Source organism: Sander lucioperca, chromosome 5 (genome assembly GCF_008315115.2).
Source record: "Sander lucioperca isolate FBNREF2018 chromosome 5, SLUC_FBN_1.2, whole genome shotgun sequence".
In the NCBI taxonomy this organism is placed as follows: domain Eukaryota; kingdom Metazoa; phylum Chordata; class Actinopteri; order Perciformes; family Percidae; genus Sander; species Sander lucioperca.
Window position 1 is genome coordinate 38,224,927 of NC_050177.1, and position 22,591 is coordinate 38,247,517.

A 22,591-nucleotide genomic window follows, 5' to 3' on the forward strand; every position below is an offset into this window, starting at 1 on the left:
ATCCTGTTTTGGGTCCTTTTTGGTGAATGTTTAATTAAAAGTTTGTTCTGAAAAAATGTAAAAGTACATTCCTTACAGTGGTATGCATGTCTTCATTCTCTTTTATCGAGATGAAAGGATGAAGTCTGGAAATTGAGACTCAAAAGTTACGTCCTTGAGATCAGACAAAGTGCAGTTACAACTTGGACAAAATCCACACTGCAGAAAATCTCCATCTTAACTGATCAGAATGTCTATTGTTGAGTCTTATTTATATGCCAGCCTTTAAAAGGAAATGACAAAAACCAGTCAGTGGAGTACAGAAAATGCCTTATTTGCCAGACATGTTTCGAGATAGTGATGCTTATTTTTAGAAAATACTGTTGGAATGATTTCAATCCAAGAAGAAAAAGAAATCCTGAAAGAAGTATCTATGACAAAATAGAGAGTGAATATGAAAAGGACTTTTGATTCATTTTAGAAACTCCTAATAGATCTGCTGCTGTTGATTAGATAACATGTCAATTTGAGTAGAATAAAAACCTTTGAGTATTTCTTCCTCTGCAGTGCTTCTGAAATTCCAAGACACTGAACAACACAGACACTCATCTGTACTCTAAAGCAGTCTTTTAATCTCTCAGCCTGTGTGCTTTCATATCACTGACGTGATAGATGCTAAAAATCTCAGCTGCTGTATCTCTTCAGCCACTCAACACTGTATCCTCATTTTGACAAGAACGTCACAACACGGAAGACAAATCCTCAAACTCGTCTGTGCGTTTTTACCTCATTCTTCTCAGAGGTCACAGTGTAAATGTTTATGTCTGCATAATGATATGAGTCAGCATGCATCTCTGCAATTGTGTGTGTGATTTTATGTTCGTGCCTCGCTCTAACAGGCGAGACAGCAGCGGCAACGGCGTACTGGGTGTCTGATTGGAGTCCGGTTGCGAGGAGTAGTGAGCTGTGTGAACTCTGGTGCTCTCTGACTGCCGCATTTTCATGGAAAGCATCTCTTTGGGGGCCTGCAGGTTTTCAATGCGCTCATTTACACATCAAAACAGCACAGGAAAGGGATAGTGCTCAAGGGGGTTGTGGGGCTGCAGAAGCAGGGAGGGCAGAGTAATGAAGGATGCTTTATTTTCTCTTTTTTTCCCCTCAGGGGTGGGCAGGGTTTAAGTCTATGAGGGAGGCGCATTGATGCCATAATGATCGCCTTTAATCAGACCCATGACCAGATGGAGGGATTTCTCCTCAGCAGACAAAAACATGGTGTCAGCAGCTAAAGCGGGAGAGGTGTTTTTACGCCTCTTGATAAAAAACAAATGTACAAATCCTGGGTAAATAGACCTGTTCTGTGTTGCTTTAGAACAAATAAATACACTGTTAGATTCACAGTCAACACAATGAAATATTCCTGAGAAACCTATAAGGAAAAGTGTTGCCTTTTCTGGGAGTAGTCTCACTTTTGGCCCAGACAAACTTGCTGCTCAGTGCGACTGACACTATTTAACCTCCTGAGCCAAAAGAGAAGAAAAACAGCGTGGAGAGTCAGCCAAACCAAACCTTTCAAGCTTACTTGCTCCTGAAATCGGACATTACTTGAAGTTTAGGTGAGGTCTTCTTCACAAGAAGCTTGGTGTTGATTGGCTGCTGCTGCTCCAGCACTGCAGACCTCAGGTGTGTGTGTGTGAAGGGAAGGTGTTCCCGGCAGCCACATCTCTGACGCCAAAGGAACCACAGCTCAAACAAAAACTGTTTTTGGAATGAACATTTCTTTCTAGCCTCTATCTATAACACTGTGCTCCACTGTGATTCCTTTCCTCTGCGAAAGAGAGGAGCTAAAAATAGCTGTCAGTGACCTGGAAATGTAGCGATAGAATTCATATTTGTGGAAAAAGAAACAGAGCAAAGACATCCTGTTGCTGCTATAACAAGTCATTTCTGTTGACCTTTGTGATTTTAAAAAAAACTGTCTTAGTCATATTCAGCAAAACGTCAGGGAAAAGTGCAGAAAAGGCAAGAAAATGAAAATAAGAAATGCTGAGAAGTGATAAAAGAAATTTAAACAAAACTTTGCTGCAGAAGACAAACTTGCCCTCTGTACTACCCCCGTGTCCTTAACCCTCTGCAGCTACCGCCTTCCTATCTAATCAGTGGAGCTCAGCGCAGGTGGGACAAGCTGCTTTGTGTCTCACACAGCAAGTGTTTGGACTCTCTGGGTCATGTCACTGGAGTGTAAACTGGGGAGGAAGCACGCGCCCCCGTTCAGGCGCCCATGAACTGGAACGTGTGGCTGAAACACCACCAGCCGAGTCCCTGGCTGCAAGCGCGCTCCAAGCAAAACAACCCTTTTTAAATAGCTAAATGTGATCCACACGGTGTCAGAGTCCAGAACTCGCAACGCTCGCCTGCCAAGCCATGGACAACGTCTACAATGGCTGAGTAATGAAAACAAAAAAAGGGGAGGATGTTGGTAGTTAACACACATCTTGTTCTGCAGCAGGAAGGAGTAAGTAATTTGAGTTAACTCGGGCGTTGCACAGATCCACACAACACTGCACCGAGTGGAAATGTGGTTAATTTACTACAGAGATATAATGCAGCTTTGATTTAAACTCAAGTCTTTAGTAAATGAATACTAAAGTGCTGCAGTACATTCATCTTATCCTGCTGGAATGCAAATGTTGGAAAAAAAATGAAAACAAAACAAGTTTTACCCTCTGGAGATGTCAGCGAGCACACGCCTGCTTCACACTGCTGAGGTTCCAGTAATGTAATGAAAACAAGCTCCTGGTCATCACATTTTTTCCATGCTATCACTCCCATGTGCTGCTGCCTGTGACACAGCACACAATTACACACAGACATAATAATCAATCCCACTGCTGTCAAACACTGTATTTTGCTGTGTGGCTGTAATTTGTGTTGGCACTTAAATTGTTAAAGTCCTGTAATGTAAAAACTATTTATTTTCACTTTTTTTTATGGACCATGTGAGAACATGGTGGCTCTTGTGCATATTAAAATGGATTTTATTACTGAAATGTTAGTTGCAAGACCCAACTTAGGGTATTTATTTAATGAAAGTAATGTTCTGCACACTTTTTCTCTTAAACAGTCAGTGATTATTTATACCTGGTATGGTAGTTGCATTGTTTCTTTAGCCAAACAAAATGCCTTGCAGTACATCAAATTCAAACAGTTAAACATGGGAATTTGGATCTTTTATACAGTGGAATTCCCTTTATTTATACCAAAAATACAGCTTCCAATAGCCACAAACCACAACTTAAATATTAAGTGAATAATCCATCTACTCAATGAGCAACCACAATATTGAGTGCCTGTGAAACTGTCAGTGAAATCATGCAATAACGCTGAAATCCACGTCAGATTCGTCCTCTCAGATCAAAGTGCTGAGTGTTTGCACAGGGATTAGATGGAGCAGCGAGAGGGCAACAACAATGATGGAAGGATTAAAACAGCCATTAATTAAATATATTCCTCCGCTCCTGCATTTTTTAAGACAGTGGTGCAAACTTGAATACTTGCCACGGTTTGCTATTCATCAGTGATTCTCTTTGAGGATTATTGTTGGGGACGCCTCTGGGATGTGTAGCATGCACTTGGAACACAACACATTTGGCGGGGAGCCCCGCTGTAAAAGAAATTGGGCAAATCCCTGGAGAAGAATGGCAGGAAAATCAGGAAAACAAGAATGAAATGAGCAATGATTTGTGACTATTAAATCTGAAACAGTTTATGACTGTTCAAATGGTTAAATATCCATTATAAGCTACTGTAAGATAGTAACAAACAGTAACACCAGTCAGCAAAAGTTGAACATGAATTTCACAAATTTATTATCCTCCAAAAAGGCCAGAACCAGAATTCTTATAAAAGGCACTTCATTTCCCTTTACCTTTAATAAATGCATCTAAACAACAAATCTGATGAGATACAACTTTAAATTAAATCTATTTACAATAAATAAAACATTTATACAGATGTATACAGTTAATCATGCCACTCTCAGGGAGGACAATATTTCCCATGATACCTCCCCTAACAGTCTTTTTTTTTGCTTTGAAACACTGGGGCATGTCTACTGCACAGAACACTATGGATCAGAAAAATATGGGTAACAATACTGAACATTTCCCTTTATGCATTGAATACTGTTTATAGATAGTTTCTCATAGTGACACCTGTACCTGTGAATCCCTCGGCAGCAGCAGAGCAGCAACTGACAACTGTTCAATTCAACCACTCATCTTCTTACAAAGTCTTTAGCAGCTCCTTATTCAGGGCATAGGTGTGTTTGTGACTGTATGTGGTTGCATTTGGCAGTGTGTGTGTGTGTGTGTGTGTGTGTGTGTGTGTGTGTGTGTGTGTGTGTGTGTGTGTGTGTGTGTGTGTGTGTCATGCTCCCTCTCAGACATGTGTGGGGTTGTCTGAGTGCAGGTCAGTCTTGGCCATGTGCAGAACCACAGCAGGAGATTTGTAGTGGCAGTGTGTGCTGCCGCAGCTGACGCCACTGCAGGGTTTTCTACTTCTAGTCCTGTCTGTCAGCTTCCGGCTGCACAGGCCCTGCCAGGTCTGCAGGGTCTTAGAGCTCCACACCCACACGCCGCTGGTGATGCCGACCACCAGCGACATGAAGATCTTCAGCATGAACACGGCCACCGTGGGCACAGACGTCTGCAGCGAGCAGTCGCTGCTGAGACCGTTGAATGAGCCGCACTTCATCTGCAGCCCCCTCAGCTTCCAGTAGTCCATGTTAAGCCTCTCGTAGAAGTAGCAGACTATGACGCAGGTGGCCGGCACCGTGTAGAGGATGGAGTAGATGCCGATTTTCACCATGAGCTTCTCCAGCTTCTCTGTGTTGGTGCCCTCCGTCTTCATCACTTTCCGGATGTGAAAGAGAGCCACGAAGCCTGTGAGGATGAAGGATGTGCCGATGATCAGGTAGCAGGACAGAGGGATGAGGACGAAGCCCGTGAGCGCCCCGGAGTCCATGCTTCCCACGTAGCACAGCCCTGTCAGCTCATCTCCAGCCACCTTCCTCATTGTGAGGATGATGATGGTCTTCAGAGCCGGGATGCCCCACGCAGCCATGTGGAAGTAGTTGCTGTGGGCTTCGATAGCCTCATGGCCCCACTTCTTCCCTGCAGCCAGGAACCAGGTGAGGGTGAGGATGACCCACCAGATAGAAGAGGCCATGCCAAAGTAGTAGAGGATGAGGAAGACGATGGTGCAGCCTGTTGACTCCAGCCCTTCCTGGATGATGTACAGTTCTCCGTGCTCCCGGTCACAGGCGATGTTCTCAGCCCCTGCTACTGAGCGGATGATGAAGGCCACAGAGTAGACGTTATAACACATGGAGAGGAAGATTATGGGGCGCTCAGGGTACTGGAAGCGGTGAGGCTCCAAAAGAAAGGTGAGGACGGTGAAGGCAGTGGAGACAAAGCAGAGGATGGACCACACTGCCATCCAAATGAAGGCAAAGTCCTTGTCCTGCCTGGACCAGAAGACATCTACAGCAGGGGAGCAGCGTGGGGCACAAGACTGGCTCTTCTCCACAAACTGGAACTTGTCTGGGTTTTCACAGGACCCCATGCTGCCTGGAGAGCGACCACTGCTGGTGCCTGGCTGCCTGGGGCGAGGGGGCACCGGAAGCATGCCTTCACCTTTCTTGCCCTCTGTCCTGGTTTCGTTCTCGGGGGCCTCCATGCACAAGGCGTTGGGGTCGTTTCTGGTGGGCAGCTTGGAGCAGTCAAGCGAGTCCGGCCAGGTGTAGCTGAACTTCTTCATGATGGGGGCACACCTCTCCCTGGCCTGCTCACACATGGGTCTGCAGGCGGGGATGGAGGTCGACACTTTGTCCGTGCACATGGGGGCGTATAGGGAGCAGAGGAAGAAGCGGAGGTGCACATCACAGCCATAAGCCACCAGAGGGGCAAACTCTTTCAGCTTGATGGCAGCCTCCTTCTGGTCGTCGTGGTCCATAAAGTTGGGCATCCGGGTCAGGTTGTAGCCGATCCCCTCGCACATGGGGATCACGATGGGCTCGCACTTGGCCGGTCTGCCTCGCTCCAGGTCGTAGGAGCCTATCTCAAAGCTGGATCCAGAAATCACCAGCAGACACCACAAAAAAACCACCACCTTCAGCGGACAACCATCCATGTTCATTGTTTTAGTCAAAAACTAAGCTCTGTCTTTTACAAAATGATCATGAAAAGGTAAAAAACACGGGGTCGGTTAGAGAGCGAGACCCCCGCTATTTCCCCATGGCGAAGGCAGGTCCAAATGTTGCCTTTACCGTTATCGCTCCGTTAGAAAAAAAAACACCCTCCAAAACAGACTTACGCAGAAAGTAGCTAAGAGTTCAATTATTTAGTGTTGAATTGAAACGATTAATCCCACAGACAGTCGAGATAAATGTCCGTAGCTAAGACGTGACAGTCGAAAACTTCGAAAAAACAATGGAGGAAAATCATCAAAATCAAACACCGAAAGCTGAGTGTAAATCCCCAAACCGACCGTTAGTAACCTTTGATAAAAAGCAGATTTCAAAGAGGCCGTTTGCGCATTTGTTGCGGGTCCAAAAAGGTTGGTTAGCTGCGACTCTGCCTGTCTGTCGGCTCTCTGCTCTCCGCTTTCAGACTCGACACTGAAGTTTGAGAGCCGCTCAGTGGGACTTCAGTCGGGGAGAGACTGAGGGGAGGAGGGGGGTGGGCGCTGCGTGACGCTCACATTTCAACCGGCAGCACCACACAAGGAAAATTATCAGACAGATGCTGGAGGATGGTCAAATAGCCTACCTCTGACATTTCTGCTTTGAATTGTATTCAGACCCTTTACTTGGGTAAAATAGCAATACACAAATGTGTAAAATACTGTGTTACAGGTAAAAGCACTGCATTCCAAACTTGAATTATTAGAATTATCAGCAAAGTGTAAAGTATAGGCTTAGTCTTTCTCAATTGTGGAATGTAGCCTACACTCACTCAAGTAGCCTACTGTAGCCCTACGAAAGTAGCCTACACATTAAGGTACCAGCACTTTACTTGAATGTATGTAGGCCTATGTCATACTTTGGCATACTTTAACTCCGTTATAATTCAGAGAAAAATATTTGATTTTGAGATATTAGAATTTGACATAGGCTATTTAGCCTACTCTATACATTTTAAAGATATTCCATACAAAACACTACACATGGTAAGCTTATAAAATAGTTTAAAGTGATTCAAATTTGCTGTACCCTGACCATCTACAACAATACAATGCTACTTAGACATTGATGCATCAGTATTAACAATGCTTGGAATGCTGCTGAATCAGCATTCCCACTAATTAAGTATTTTCAGAGTGTGGTATTGCTACTTTTACTCAAGTAAAGGATCTGAATACCCCCACTACCACTGCTTTTTTTTTTTTTTGCATTGAATAATTGATTATTATTACTCATACACAGTGGTATGAGAAGTATGCTCAGCTTTTGCTTACGTAAAAGTAGAAATGTAAAAATACTCCATTACAAGTAAAAGTCCTGCATTTAAAATTATACTTGAGTAGAGGCAGGGCCGTATTAACCTGCAAGGGGACCTCGGGGCAAAGATGAGCTGTAGGCCCCAACTCACCCCCCTCAAGTTAATTAAATGCCAAGTGTATCTAAGAATCTACATGCATTATCAGCTGAAAAACTAATATTATAACTAGTGAAAAACAGAAAGATGCTTTTCACAAAATGTGTACTGCAGAGCAAGAGGTGCTGGCAACTGCAAGATGTATGACTGTATACTCAGAAAAAGTAAACAAAAGTGTTTGAGTTAGTGATCGCACAGATCCTTTATCATATAGTTTACTTGTATGTATTATAATTACATTTATATTATAAAAAGTACAGTAGATTTTGACAAACTTGAATAAAAGTATGGAAGTATAATCAACAAAATACTTCATGTATTAATTAAAAGTACCCATAATGCGTTAAAATGGCCCCTGTCGTATTCTACTCATGCATTAGCAGCATAAGCAGCATTTAAATGTTGTAGCCGTTCTAGAAGGAACTAATTTTAACTAATTTATATAATGTTGGGTATGTAAAGCAAAACATTATACTTATGCTTCTCTTATATTTGTTATATAGAGTTTTGATTTGCTAAGTTACTGGTGATAGTCGAATAAATGTAGTGGAGTAAAAAGTATAAAGTAACATAAAATTGGACTACTCAAATTATGTTAAACACATATGTTAAAAATGACGTTCATTTTAAGAATTAAAGTCTTAACCTGCAAAGTAACTACAGCTGTCAAATTAATCTAGTGAAGTAAAACAAGAACAATATTTCCCTCAAAATCACAGCAGAGTACAAGTACAAAGTAATAAAAAATGGACTGTAAGTACAGCACTTGAGTATTGTTTCTTTTTTGTTACTTTCAGGATAAAATTAGGAGCCAGCTATCAACACCAAATGGATCTGAAGCTATTATTATCCTTTATTAAACAATTAAGACCAATAGAAAAAAGTAAGGCGATTTCCCCTTCTGGATCATAAGAATCTGCCTTACTGCACTAACACAAGTATAGTTTTTCTCCAGTAAAGTTGTAGAAAAATCCTGCTCCTCTTGTAAAATGATAGTCCCAGTGGTGTTTTACTGTTGCTGACTCATAATTACTCTGTCACCATTTACTGCTAATGTTTTCATGCAGTATAATGTGAAACTTTAAGGAGCCCTGCAGGTCAGTTCTCTTCTGTAAAACAAAGCTCTCCTGCAGCTGGTCGGGAGTTTCCCTGCCTTGCTTAAGGACACTTCAGTAGGGGGCAGGTGCGGGGGTGGACCAGTTGAAGGATGGTCTCTCTAAAACCACAAAGACACATGCACAATGAATCCATAAATAGGATGATTTGAATTGATGGCAAAAGACAAAACAGTGCACAGAATCAGGCATAACATGCAATAAATAGATGCAACTGATTGTGTGGCGCAGAGGACTATTGTTTCCATCTAGTGGCTGAGTGGGGAGAGCCTGCAGCTCCACAGCTGTTGCGCAGAGCATTTGATCTTTTCTCAAACGGGTGGAACTCAAGGATTTTGGCCCCTCGCCCTGCAGGACTGAATTGGCTGTCAACTGCATACTGTCTCTATTAGTCCCTGTGTTAAAACTCTGCTGAAGGGAGTTTTGCACTTGTCTGGTCTGAGAGTGACTTATTGGTTGTAACATTTAGATCAATGCTGGAAACATGTTGAATATGTTAAGAAATAAGCATGATGCTGTGGCCTTATGCACATGAACTGAAATGCAGAAAAACGACACATTCTTTATAAGGAATAGTTGAACATTTTTGGATACAATATTTACTTTTTTTGTCTTAGTGAGATGAGAAGCTGATCACTCTTATGTCTGTATGCTAAATTTAAGACTAGAGCCAACAATCATTAGCTAAGCTTGGCTTAGCAAGACTGAAAGAGTGGGGAAACAGCTAGCCTGGCTCTATATCCAAAGGTGTCAAAATCCAGCTCCAGCACCTCTAAAGCTCACTAATAACAAGTTAGATGTTTTTTTTTTTTTTTTTTAAATCTTTACAAAATGTGTTGAGCAAAACAATAATTGATGTGCTGTTTGTGCAATTTTTTCTTCGCTGTAAACACACAAATTGTAGTTTTTTCACTTCAGTTTTCATACAGATTTTAAAAAACAAGAAATAATTTATTAATTAGTGAGCTTTAAAAATGCTAGCTGCCTGGCTAGCTGTTTCTAGTCTTTCTGCTCAGCTAAACCAACCAACTGCTGACTACAGCTTGATGTTTACTTTACAGATATGATATTGGTATAAATCTGCTCATCTAAGTCTCAAAAAACAAAAACAAAAAGATGACTGTATCCCACAATATTTAGATCTTGTCCAATGAGGTGTGAAAATACTGCTGCTTAAACACTGCACTTTGTATAATCAGGCTATAAATTTGCCCCTGCCTTATGAAAGGAAATCTCTTCTTCTAGATGACAAATTGAGCTAGATGAAGGCACTGTGTGCTGCTTTATCAGATCTGGCATCAGGTAGAAAAAAGCCTCCAACTTCAAATTAAGCCTGATCGAGCAGGGGAGGAAATACATTCCAGACTCCGAGATGATATCTTATTGTACGTCAGAGCCGAGGCTTTTGGTCAATCAAATAGAAATGCTTTGACTGAAGTTCCATTACTACTCAGCAGCCTGTCCACTGTAACGTTTTTAAGTTCACACTTCAAAGACAGGGGGTCATTGGAGAGGGTCTGGAGAAGCCTGAGTGTGCCCTTAGAAGGCCTCAGATTATTATCAGACAGATATCTTTCTCCAAGGTAAGCAGCACATATCGGTATGCATTAGTATCCAAGTCATAAAGTCTCTTAAGGTGAACACTTGTGGATCAAAGTTTGACTCCTAAAGCAGTTTGGGATTAGTGGTTAACTGAGCCTCAATATGTCAGTGAGGGTTAAACTAAAAACAAAAAAGCAAACAGATTTATTTTGGATTTATGTACTTTTGTGTAATTTAAAGGAAAAGTTTGACATTTAGGGGAATTCAACTATTCCATTTCTTGGAGAGAGTAAGATAAGAAGCCCACTTTTTATCTGCACTGTGAATTTGAAGCTACCACCTACAGACAGGTAGTTTAATTTAGCATTTACTGGAAACGGGTCGCCTGGCTCCAGCTACCACTTTTTTGTGTGGTTTTTACACTTTTTTTTTTTTTACTGATTAAACTAAAAATATCTAATGTGTTCATTAGTGAGCTTTCCGGGTAGATAGAGTCAAGCCAGCTGTTTCCCACCATTTCCAGTCAATATGCTATGCTAAACTAACCAGATGCTGGTTCCAGACCTATTTAACAGACAAATACAGACATGATAGTAGTATCGATCTTTTCATCTCATCCCACCTTTAAAGCTAACTAATTAGCATGTTATATCTTAGGAAGTTAGAAGAGAAAGTCTGATGTATTAACCCCCATCAATTTTGCCAATTTTTTTACTTTGGACAGCTCTAGGCTAGCTAAGTCGCTAAGCTAACTGCTGCTGGCTGTAGCTTCCTTATTAACTTACAGACATGAAATTGATCTTTTTATCTAACTCTTTGGGGAAAAAAAATTAAAGAAACGTAATTTCCAAAATGTCAAACTATTCGTTTAATCCATTGTGATACCACTAACTGGCTTGGAATTAACAATTGAGCACACTGTGTGGGTAGCTTTTGATTCTCCACTGCGTTCCTGGGGCGACATCCATAAAGAATAAATGGCACTGAGCCGCTGATCAGTTTAGGAGACACAAGGTCTGACCGCACCACTTCTCTGTGTCCTGAACCCTACAGTAGGATACCACTGTGCTTTCTTTGTGTATTTTTATTTCACCTAATCGTGTTATTTTTTTCTTGACCTAAACAGAGAATGGGAAAAGAGTATGTGCAACCAAGTATTTTGATTTGGACATTTGTTGGCTTGCAGCTGATTTGTTTTAAGAAGGTCAATGATATTTACTTGGAAATGGATATATGCTATTTATTTCTCCCTCTGCTCGTGCTCATAATACTGCCGTATGTCAAGTCTCTGGATGTCTTTGTAATAACTAGCCTCCACAAAGTACCCCCCATCTTTTATTTCACACATTCATCAGGCGATCCGGTGGAGTGTGGGCCTTGTAATTACTACCTCTTACTTATTGGTTATCATATATCAGGCACAAAGCTATAAACATCCTGTGGAGAACAATGGGAGAGCCTTGCCACAGCCTGGCATGACATTACTATCCCAGAGACACGGGCTGTCTGAGATTGTTATGGGTGTAATAAGAGACACCTCACACTTAAAGCAATACATCTGGACCAGTGTACTTTGACAGGGAGTATAATGGCAGATTGTTGAGGCTTAGATCATGTAATTATGTCTTTGTTCATATTGTGTAGTAATAATCTGTAATTATGCAGTGCCAGGGGAATGAGCAGACACCGGAGACGAGTGAAAGTTAGCAGTAGTTTTCTTGTTTTCTAATCACGACTACAGACACTTCTTTCCATATCCACAATTTGAAATTTATATGTGCTATAATGAGAGGGCAGTGTGCACAAAATGTCTCAGTTTCATTCTTATGCAATTTTTTTATGTAGTGCTATTAGGTGACTGAGTGAATGGGCCTCATCACCTCAGTCCATCTGTGTTCCTCATCCTCCAGTGTTTTGAAATAATATAATGTCCTTTACAGCCTGTGGCAGGTAGCAAGAATGACTCTGCTATCATATCCTCAAAATGTCAGCATTACTGGAATTAAACAAGCAGATCATTTAAGTTTCAAAATGACTGATGAATGATGTGTTTGTATACAAACGTAAACCCAGATTTAGTTGTAATTAAACGTTTTAGTGTTACCTACTTATTCTTTCATGTTTTGTTAAAAAACATATTCATTACTAAATCACATTAGTTGTTCGTAATAATCAGCTTAAGTATGCAGTGCACACACAGATCATATTAAGCAGAGATAACTAGGGATGTTCAGTGTCTGTATGGGAGGGAGGGGCGGGGTCATTTCAACTGTTCTGCGCTAAAGCAATGCAAAGGCTCATGGGAAAAAAAAATTCGGAACGGTTTCTGTCCTAATTAAAGTGTTTTTTTAATAATGTTCTGTTGATGTTTTGGGTGTGCATTTATGTTATCTGGGTTTTAGTTTTGGTTGATTTGGTGTTCATGTTTATCTACATTTATTTTTGCACCATGACCGAGACCCGGGTGGGGACTGATGGCATCTGGGCAGTAAAAAGGTGTGTTTAGACAGGTTGGACATCAGTGTTCATCTTGAGTGAAATGTTAAATATAATGTAATATATTGGAGAACTTCAATGTTGTAGGTATCTTGTGACATTTCAAATGTTATTGGAAATAATGTATTCAATGCATTATTCTTAAAGCTGTGCTGCTATAAAGAAAAACTAATATAAACAAAGCATTTCCTTAGTAGTGATAAGTAGCCAAATGTTTGTATTTCTTGTTTTTTTGCATGTTTAAAGCTATTGCGCGTAGTTTCTGTCTCCCCGGAATTCTAAGTAATGACAACAAAACTGTTGGCACGTCCACATGATACAAGCCTTCCGTGATCGCGCACCACCCCCACCCCTCCTCAACACAGTTAGTAGCCAAGGAGGACATGGAGGATTAAAAAAAAACATGATGGACACTTCAGAAGAGGTAATTATCTTCACTCGAGTGTCTGTGCACGAAAGTCACCGGATGCCACAATCTTCTGAACATAGCCATACTGAGAAATACAGAGAGAGTTTTGTGGAGCTGATAGTCTTAATTAGCTTTGTAGCAACTCATTTAGCAATGGCTTGAATGTAAACAACTTTCATTAATATAAAAAGTTATGCGCTAAAGCTTTAACTTAACATGCTTATTTTAGACAACAAGACAATAATTTGTTTACTAATGATTTTTAGTAATGCCTACTAATGTAAACTTGATTTGTCTACTGCATCAACTTACTGCTCTGTGTTAAAGGTGCTGTAGGTAGGATTGTGAAGATCCTAGCCTGGGTAAACCCTGACGAACTTCCGGCAAATTTGAGATTTGCTCTGCAAGTTAGTCTGGCGAAGAGCCCATTCAAACCCATTTCCAATGTCCCCGAAATTGAGGCACCAGTCACAACCGCTGAGGCGGGCTTTACACCAATCACAACCGCTAAGGCGGGCTTTACATCAATCACAACCGCTGAGGCGGGCTTTACGCGACAACGATAGCGCAGCGACGGCGAGCAGCAAGCAGCTTTTTGTTTACATTCAACATGACGGCTACCGAAGAGCAGCGTCACCCGGATCGTTGGTCTGATTGATTGGACTATCCAATGCGCCCAGAGGCATTTGAGTGGCGTCCGTTGGTGACGCCCCTTTGGAAATGAACTGTCAGTGAACCTTTCCCAGACCCACTCTCAGTTACAACTGAGAAGGTTCTGGTGTCAACCAGGCTATGAAGATCCAGGACTTAGCCAAATAATTTTAACATCGACAACTTCAAAGTCCCTCCCCCCCTTTCTGCTAAAGCCCAAACAGTCTCCTAAGCCCCTGAGGGAGAATGAATGTGTGTGCCTGAGCAGTGATTGACACGCAGCTAGACACCAATAATAGTAAAACATCACTTTAGTACATTTATTTCTTGTTCTTGTACCGCCATATTGTGCTGTGTCAACCTACAGTGAATATAAAGTGTATACTTTAATGTACAAAAATTACATATATTATAGCATTAGGGCACAGTCGCTGCTATATATTTTGAGTTATCTGTTTTAGCTACCAGCTGGCTACAGGCAACATTTTAGCAGTGTTGCCAGCCCTCTTTCAAGGAGAGTGACTACTTGTTGCTAAAAAGGTTTTAACAAGTTGCCAGGTGATGATTGGTATAAATAGGATATATTTTCTACAGTCCCCTATTTAGAGTGAGGGGGTTGCACAGTAGCGCACCAGAAGCAGGTTTAGGTATACGATTAACAGTGGTTATGTCTTCTGTGTAAAAGGCTTTTTATCACCGGCTTTTCTTGCTGTTTCCCAGTCACCAGAGCATCACCTGCCTGCGCACCTCCATTCCCCTAATCAGCCACCCAGTAAATATACAGGACCAGCAGTGCATTATCGCCAGATCGTTTGTTGTGCTGATCGGCCTTAGCGTCCAGCTCTAGTTTTTCTTTCGTTTAGGCTCGCTTTTCTGCTCCCTTTTGGGTCTGTTTTGGTGACAGCTTACCTGTGGCCGACCTAGTTTTTGAATCAAGAAGAGACCTGCCTTTTAACTTTACCTGCTCTGCCTCTACATTGTGCTTTTCAGGACAACAACACATACCAGATTTTTTGGAATCTATAAAAACGCACAAATCAACATCAGAGAAAACTGCAAATCTCAACATACTGTATGTGAAAACTTGCCAGATTTGTCACTAGTTGCTTTTATCAAATAATGTCAACCAACTCAAAAATTGCAACAACTAGTCATTGCTATGTTGGCAACATTGGATTCTGGTAAAGATGTGGACTATGTATGTATATGTGGTCTATTGACATCTTTGATCTTTGACATCACCTGATATTGAGTTATTGCCAATTTAGTAAAATCTGCATCTTAAATATCGCAAAGCTAAAAGTCCCTAACTGTTTATCTTATTTCATTCTTGATTTTTTAAATTTTTTTTTATTTAACCAGGTAGGACGTTGAGAACAGGTTCTCATTTGCAATGGTGACCTGGCCAAGAAAAGTGTAGGCGTGCAAGACAACAAATACTTTCACATTCAATACACTACAAGAATACAAAATGCTTGCTGTTTACATACATTTAAAAAGAGAAAGTAACTATTAATAACTTTTACATGAATTAATTACTACAGATAAATACTAATACATAATAATAGTATAGAATACTATTCTATTCGTATAGACTATTAATAGTTTGTATAGAAGCAGTTGGTGCACAACAGCTGGCCTTACTCTGAACTATCCCACCCTGACTGTGACATAAGTTCAAAATGGATCCTGTGGGAAAGAGGTCTATAGGGTTTCAGCCCTGCAGCTGAATCATCAACTAAAAAAGCAAACGGAGAAATACAAAAATAGAGTTACAGATGTTTACAACAGCAGTAAAGAGCAAATAACCACTGAGTGTCCATAATAGGAAGAAAAACCTAAAGTTATGTGATGACACAGTACCTCAGACGTAGGTAAACTAACCATATTTAGTACTCATCAGTTCAGAGAATAACTATGTTTCAACATCAGGATGTTTATCCATACTTTTGAGAGATCATGAAGTCTGAATGTTAACACTCTCTCTGGTTCTGCTGTACTCGGTGTCCACACACAGTCACTGTAAATATACCCTAATGTGAGGTACCAAGAGCAACACATGTTAAAGGATTTTCTAAAATAAATGGGTTTTCGTCCTGTAAAAGGCATTCATGAAAGTATCCACAGTGTCCAAAACATTTGTATAAGCAGATAATGCTGAGAAAAATAAAGAGGTCAAAAATGAAATAGACTACTGATGTATGTGTTTATGTATGTGTGGGTGTTTGCACAGGAAGGCTAATGCTAAATGGCTCAATTTGCAACAGTTAAATGTTTCTGCTTTGTTTTTAAAGGCTGAAGTTTCTGGGCACACTCAGGTCCACTCTCGGATGTCCTTGGGGAGCAATGCAGTTGAAAGCAATACTACTGCACGCTCATACAGCCGTAGTGGAGAGGGGTGGGGGTGTTTTGAATGGCTGAGGCTTTGTGCAGAGGGAAAGTGGGGTCAGAGGATTTAGAAATATCTAAAGATAACGTTTTTAGGGGAGGGAAGCCTAAACAATGATGTTTAGTTGTTAAAATTGTTAAAATTTCCGTGGGAGGATATGATAAGAAACAATATCTGTTTGCCAAGGTTGTATAATTGAAGAAGATGTTATATTCTTCTTTCCCAGAATAAGAATTCTCCGCAGGCATCCTCTGCACTGGTAAGTGCTGGGATTGATTATATTTCACTATGGGTCGGAGTGCAGCTAGTGAGCGACTTTAGACTGTCGGCCAGGCCGGCCTGGAAGGACTAAAAATGGACTGAGGGGAGCGGTGGAGTGAGCAAGGTTAAAGGAACAAGTAGCATATCTGACTTGAAATAACACTTGCAGTTGCCGTTTATTTTGTCAAGGCCTGTCAATCAGCTTTAGAAACTGTACTTAAAGTATGGGGGAAGATCCTTAAAGTATGGAGAAAAATTAGACTGGATTTGGGATCTTCTCCCAAATCCAGTCTGAGGATTTAATAGTAGGCAATAGCTAGTTACAGAACTTTTCAACAGGCCCTGGTAAATGTTTAATAGCTGTTTGTCTAACTAGTGCACCAGTCTAGAAAACCCTCCACGGTGCACAGGTTCAAGTGCCAGCCCCCTGCCAGGCCCTCACATTTCTCTCAGAAAACTAATAAAACACTGAAGGAGGGTGGATTGCTCGCTCTTCTTTGAAAAAAAAAAATGAAGGGAGAGAATTATTCCTCACAGCTGTGCAGTCCTAAGGCCATATCTAAGGAGCCGCCATCGGAGAGGTCAACCCTGTCGTAGTCTCACACTAGTCTTTAAATCAATCATATGTCAAGGCTGTGAATAGCAGGCCAATAAGCTCAATTAACACCAAAATACTCTGAATCCATGCCCTTCTGCCGCCCGTCACCACCTCCTGGGAGAGGCCTCTCAGATCTCGGGACATGAGAAGACACCGACAGGCCGACCCACTGTAGCTGCCTGCCCAGCCGCGGCCTCGCAGCCACGTACAGCCCGTATCAAGCTATAGCCACATAACTTAAGCCTGCACTCACACACAAACAGCTTGGTGCCTATTTATACATCAGATGCTGGCAACACACATGGGAAAACAAGACCCCTGCACTATCAGTATGTATCCAGTGTTGTCTGCTTCTCACTGTTCTGTTCTCGTCTGATGTCGGAGGGGACAGAGACATAAGATAGCTGCTTAGGATAGCTGAAAGATGGCTGCTTTAGATAGCTGGAGATACCGAAACAACTTGATTATGCGTTTGGCAGCAGGGAGCAGTTGTTGATATTCCAGACGTTGCATTCTCTGCTGACATTCCTGTGTGTGTAATTTAGTCTGCAATTTCATGTTATCAAATCATTATTAACATGCGTTAGCTACAATAAAACAGCATGATTTACCTCAGCCTACGGTGCTTTGTGCTGCATTGTGAATTAAAAAGACACAAATTATTCTTTAACCACAGTTCTTTATTTGGATTCAACTGGTACTTTGATCAAAAAAAGACTTCACGGCACAAATAGACACTGCAATGTGATAAACGTGGTAGGCAAAATATCACCTCACAGTATATTGCAGTTCAATATACAGTAATATAAAAAATATGAAATAAAAAATGTTAACTTTTTGTTAAGACTGTGTTTGGGCTGGTAAAGTCAAGTACAAATATGACTCATGTAATCACAGTCATCTTTGTATGAGTACCCAGATATAACTAGTATCAATCCCAAAACAAGAAATTAAAAACACACACCAGACCTATGCCATAACTCCTTTCCTCCAGAACTTTTAGACACTCAGTGAAAGGTTGACACCATTAAGAGAGGAAAACTGGCCTGTTCATGGAGGAATCCCAGGGTGGTGTTGTGTTACAAAAGGACATCTGTGTAATTTCGTTCTCATGTTTCATTTTCTCATTTTCTCATTATTACAAAATAATTGTTCTGTGAGCTTGGCACAACAACAACAAAAACTTCTATAAACATTTACACAATTTTACATTTAAGATGTTTGACCATGTAATTGCCATCCACTTTCTTCACAAATACTGGAAACAGGGAAATAACTATCCTGGTTCTAACATAGGTAGCAAAATCAACCTACGAGCACCTCTAAACCACATATCCCAAAATGTTGAACTATTCCTTTAAAGGAAGAGAAGCTGTAACTGTAACTCCTAAACTCCTGTAAATATCCATCATGTCTAAGAAGGTTTCTCGATGATCTGAGTGACACAATGTGACCCAAGCAAATATTTTTATCAGTGTGTTGTATTAACTGTCAGAACTGACTGTTGGTGATCAAACCCAGGTCAGCAGCCCAGCATGGTTTCTCCTGTCTTATCTTCATTACTGTTTTGTCTCTGTTATCTTACCAGAAGAAGCTTCCAACATGGCACCAGGAAGTTTGATCCTCCAGGCTTGTTTGGTTTTAGAGCACTTCAGAGATTAGCAGTTATAACACAACGTGAGCCAAAAATTATACGCTCATATAAGACGGGGTTTAAAATCAATTTGTTGTTCTCCACTCACTTGGGCTCTGCGTTTAATCTGCCTGATCTTCTTTAATCTTGTTAATCTGCATATCCCGTTTCTCAGGGACTCTCTGTTGGGAAATGTGCAGACCAAAAGGAATCATAATTCATATATTAACACATGTTGACTCATTCTGTGCTCCAGCCAAGTCTGTAGATATGTCCAGGGGGAGGGGTTTGGGGTCCACTAAAATTATGATGATGAAGCACAAATATCTTCGGCCATTTGCCGTGTGTCTGAGCAGTTCGATTACAAGCTGCCAGCCGAGCTCCAGCTGAGCGAGACAGAGAGAGAAAGAGAGCGAGAGCGTCTGCAGCGATGATGATAAAGCACAAATACCTCTTGCCATTTGTCATGTTTTCATGTGTTTGACCATTTTAATTACATGCTGTCAGCTGGAAAGAGAGAGAGAGAGAATGAGAGAGAGAGAGAGAGAGAGAGAGAATGAGAGAGAGAGAGAGAGAGAGAATGAGAGAGAGAGAGAGAATGAGAGAGAGAGAGAGAGAGAGAGAGCATTAGGGATAGAGTGCATGCCAGAGAGAGTGTGAGTCACACATGCTACACAGAGTGAGTGAGGGAGGACACATGGTGAGATAGAGAAGAAAGAAAGAAAGAAAGAAAGAAAGAAAGAAAGAAAGAAAGAAAGAAAGAAAAGAAAGTTGCATGTGAGAGAGAGCTGGCAGCAGAGTGAAGGGGGGTTATATAGAGAGTGAGAGCAGTTAGAGGACAAGCACAGGGATATCAACTATCTTTGACCCTCCATCACCACTCCCTCCATTTGCCCACCCTGTAAGCCTCAGCACTGGTACGTCAAACAAGTCCTATTTATAACCTGTGGATGGATGAGGGAATCAGGTGGACTCTTCTCTGGAAGCAGTTTACATCTGAAGGGTGTGTGTGTGTGTGTGTGTGTGTGTGTGTGTTAATGTAGAGGTGTGTGTGTTTGTGTGTGTGGAGGAGTGGGATGTTAGCATATGTGCATTTGTCCCTATGAATGTGCTAATGTGTTCTTCTTCCAGGGTTTCCAACCATATGACATGGGCTTCATCAGCTGATGTAGTTCAGTTGTCACAGAGATTAATCTGTTGACATGTGAGCTATTTGTTCTAATTACATAACAAGTCTTAAAAGGTGCTACAGATAACATGATGATTGTGAGTAAGTAAGTGGACCTTGATTTCGTTTTTTTCAAATTATTCTGAAGGTCAAAAATGAACCTTGATGCTTAATCCAGCTTACTGTCTAAGATTTTGGTCACACTGTGATGATCCTGGGTTTTGCTGTTTTCCTGTTTTTATTTTGTAGGTTCTTCTCATGTGTCATGTCTTGTTTTACTTCCTGCCTTGTGTGTTTTCCTGCCTTTGTGATTGTCTGACCCGCACTGATGTGTTTCACCTGTTCCTCGTCAGCCCTCATGTCACCTGTCCCTCATTACCACCCTCCTTTATTAGTATGTTCTCTCGTTTCAGCCTTATGTTTATTAAGGTTTGCTTTTTGTTTTGCAAACCTACCTGGCTGCTTTCCTTCTTTTGGGTGCTCATTTTGAACTCTCATCACTGTGACACACACAGACTTTGTCAGAGCATGGCACAAATACATAGCCTGACAAGCCAGACTCACATCAAGATGTTGGGTCTGGGAACTCACCATTGACGGAGCTCAATCCGAGGGGCGGGATAAACGGTTGTCTTTCAAATTCCCTCTGCACACAATAGGATAGCGCTACAACCGGGCAGAGCAACGAAGAAGGTAGCGAAGCTAGTTGATGGATTAAACTTTTGCCGTATCCGGTCGGCAAAACTCTGAACACATCTTCCTTTTTTAAGAATGATTTCAGTGTCGTTCTTTGTTCTTTCCTCAAAGAAAAGCTTAACTCCAAGTCTTCCAGAAGACCGCTGTTCCCAGCAGCAGCAGCCACAAGCCCGCCTACCGACTCTATACACGATGTGATTGGCCTGACTAGAGTTTGGTTTTTCAAGCTCGCAAGCCAACGGAGAGTGCCTAGACCCCCCTGGCTGCAAATTACATTTGCTGCCGCTAGGGTGCGTCTAGATTTGTAGGCTAACAAATACACACAGAACAGTCCCTCTCAATTATCAGTCAATACAACTGAAATCATGTAAGACAACACATGGGCGCACCAGATTTTGCTGCCCATTCGTTTCTAGGAGAAGCGGTGCAATATGGATTCGCTTCTGGTCTCTCTTGCTTCCTACAGCTGGCATCCGCCCTGTGTCATCTTCTTTTGCACCTTCAACACCTCCACAGCACACATCCATGCTCTGCTTTTATTGCTGACATTGCTGATCTACCCACTATATTGTTGATTTTGTGTTAACCTTAGTTTAATAAATTTGTTGATGTAAATGTTTTTAAGCCTAACCTTATTTGTACTCACTTGTTACATTTTCTGAGCCAGTTTGTGACATGACAATAGCGTTAAGCAGTGTAATTTAAAAATAATTGCGATGTTCCACAGCATAGTGGCTTAAATAAACCTCATGTGTCAAACCTTCATAAACAACAACTTCTACAAACATGTGACGAGAAACCGGTGTGAAGATGCTTTGACTTCTCATGGATTGGTTCCAAACAGAATATATGCAGGTTGCTTGACTGAAATGTAGCTATTGATTCAAACCTTTTTCCAAACTTGATCTTGTCATCTCATCTTTAGCAGTTCCTCTTGCCATAATAAGTGTGTGTGTGTGTGTGTGTGTGTGTGTGTGTGTCTGGAGGCAGAGGTGTAAGGCTAAACCTGCGTTAACACTCGACAGCTAATAGGCTCATCCATCATGGAGGAAATGAGACAGGTTCTGCCCTGCTCTCTCTCTCTTCTCTCTGCTCGCTCAGCCAACTCTTTAGCCCAGACATACAGGCGAAATTACTGCAAAGTCCTTCACCAGGGTATCCTTTCTTTATTATTCTACGTGAACAAGCGGGCCCTTCATAGTCAATATAATTTATCCAGTGCCTCATTTCGGAATAAAAAAGCTCAAAAAATAAAGTGAAAGGAGCGAGAAGGTCGTTGTGGTTAGAAGCCTCCAAACCTCAGGCTTTCCCGAGCGGTCTAAACATGGAACCGAGGCCAGGGGGTCATGAGGAGGCCCATTCAATCCTGGCTCTGTTTTGACACGGATGAAAACACAGATCCATCAGTAGGACCATTTACAAAACCTTGCATTCCTGCACTTTGTTCCCTTCTTAATAATTTGCTGGCACGAGTTTCAGAATATTTCAGTTTCATGGCTTTAAGAGGCTATGACACTAAAAACATCTTGAAGGTTTTATTTTCTCAAGACAGAAAGGAAATGGCACAAAATGTACAGCTTATTTTGAGGATGGCATCTTCAAGCTTCTTCACTCCAACTGATGACATTAAAACTTTTGCTTGGGCATAGGCGGCGCCAGGGAGGGGCTTGAGGGTGCTGTAGCTACCCCTAGGATTCCCATAGCACCCCCTTAGCACCCCCAAGAAATTGCTGTGGTTTATTTATAAAAAAATATTTTCGTTAATGTGTAAATAGTATAATTTATATTTGAAAAATGAATAAATACATTACTGAAACAAACGGATTATTTTTAGACTAAAAAAACATGAATTCGGCATGGACGCAGCACACATTAAACTTTTGACCTTAATTCTGCAGTAACGTATTTACACAGAAGAAGAAGAACGCAACATTTGGTAGCCGTTAGGATTAGCGAAGTGAGTGTAACATTAGCAAAGTGTCATTTTTTTACTCCCTAA

General features: G+C 41.3%; 1 protein-coding gene across 1 annotated transcript; it reads right to left on the reverse strand.

Moving 5' to 3' along the window:
• Nucleotides 1-3,821: 3,821 nt before the first annotated feature.
• Nucleotides 3,822-6,701, reverse strand: fzd9b (frizzled class receptor 9b). Its single transcript, XM_036001447.1, has 2 exons — nucleotides 4,375-6,701; nucleotides 3,822-4,330 (listed from the first exon to the last, which is right to left on the reverse strand). The coding sequence occupies exon 1, from the start codon at nucleotides 6,172-6,174 to the stop codon at nucleotides 4,417-4,419; it is 1,758 nt and encodes a 585-aa protein (XP_035857340.1). The 5' UTR covers nucleotides 6,175-6,701; the 3' UTR covers nucleotides 3,822-4,330; nucleotides 4,375-4,416.
• Nucleotides 6,702-22,591: the final 15,890 nt, after the last annotated feature.

Bases quoted from the DNA above. Each gene is read 5' to 3' on its own strand.
- fzd9b (XM_036001447.1), bottom strand. From the start codon at position 6,174: ATGAACATGGATGGTTGTCCGCTGAAGGTGGTGGTTTTTTTGTGGTGT.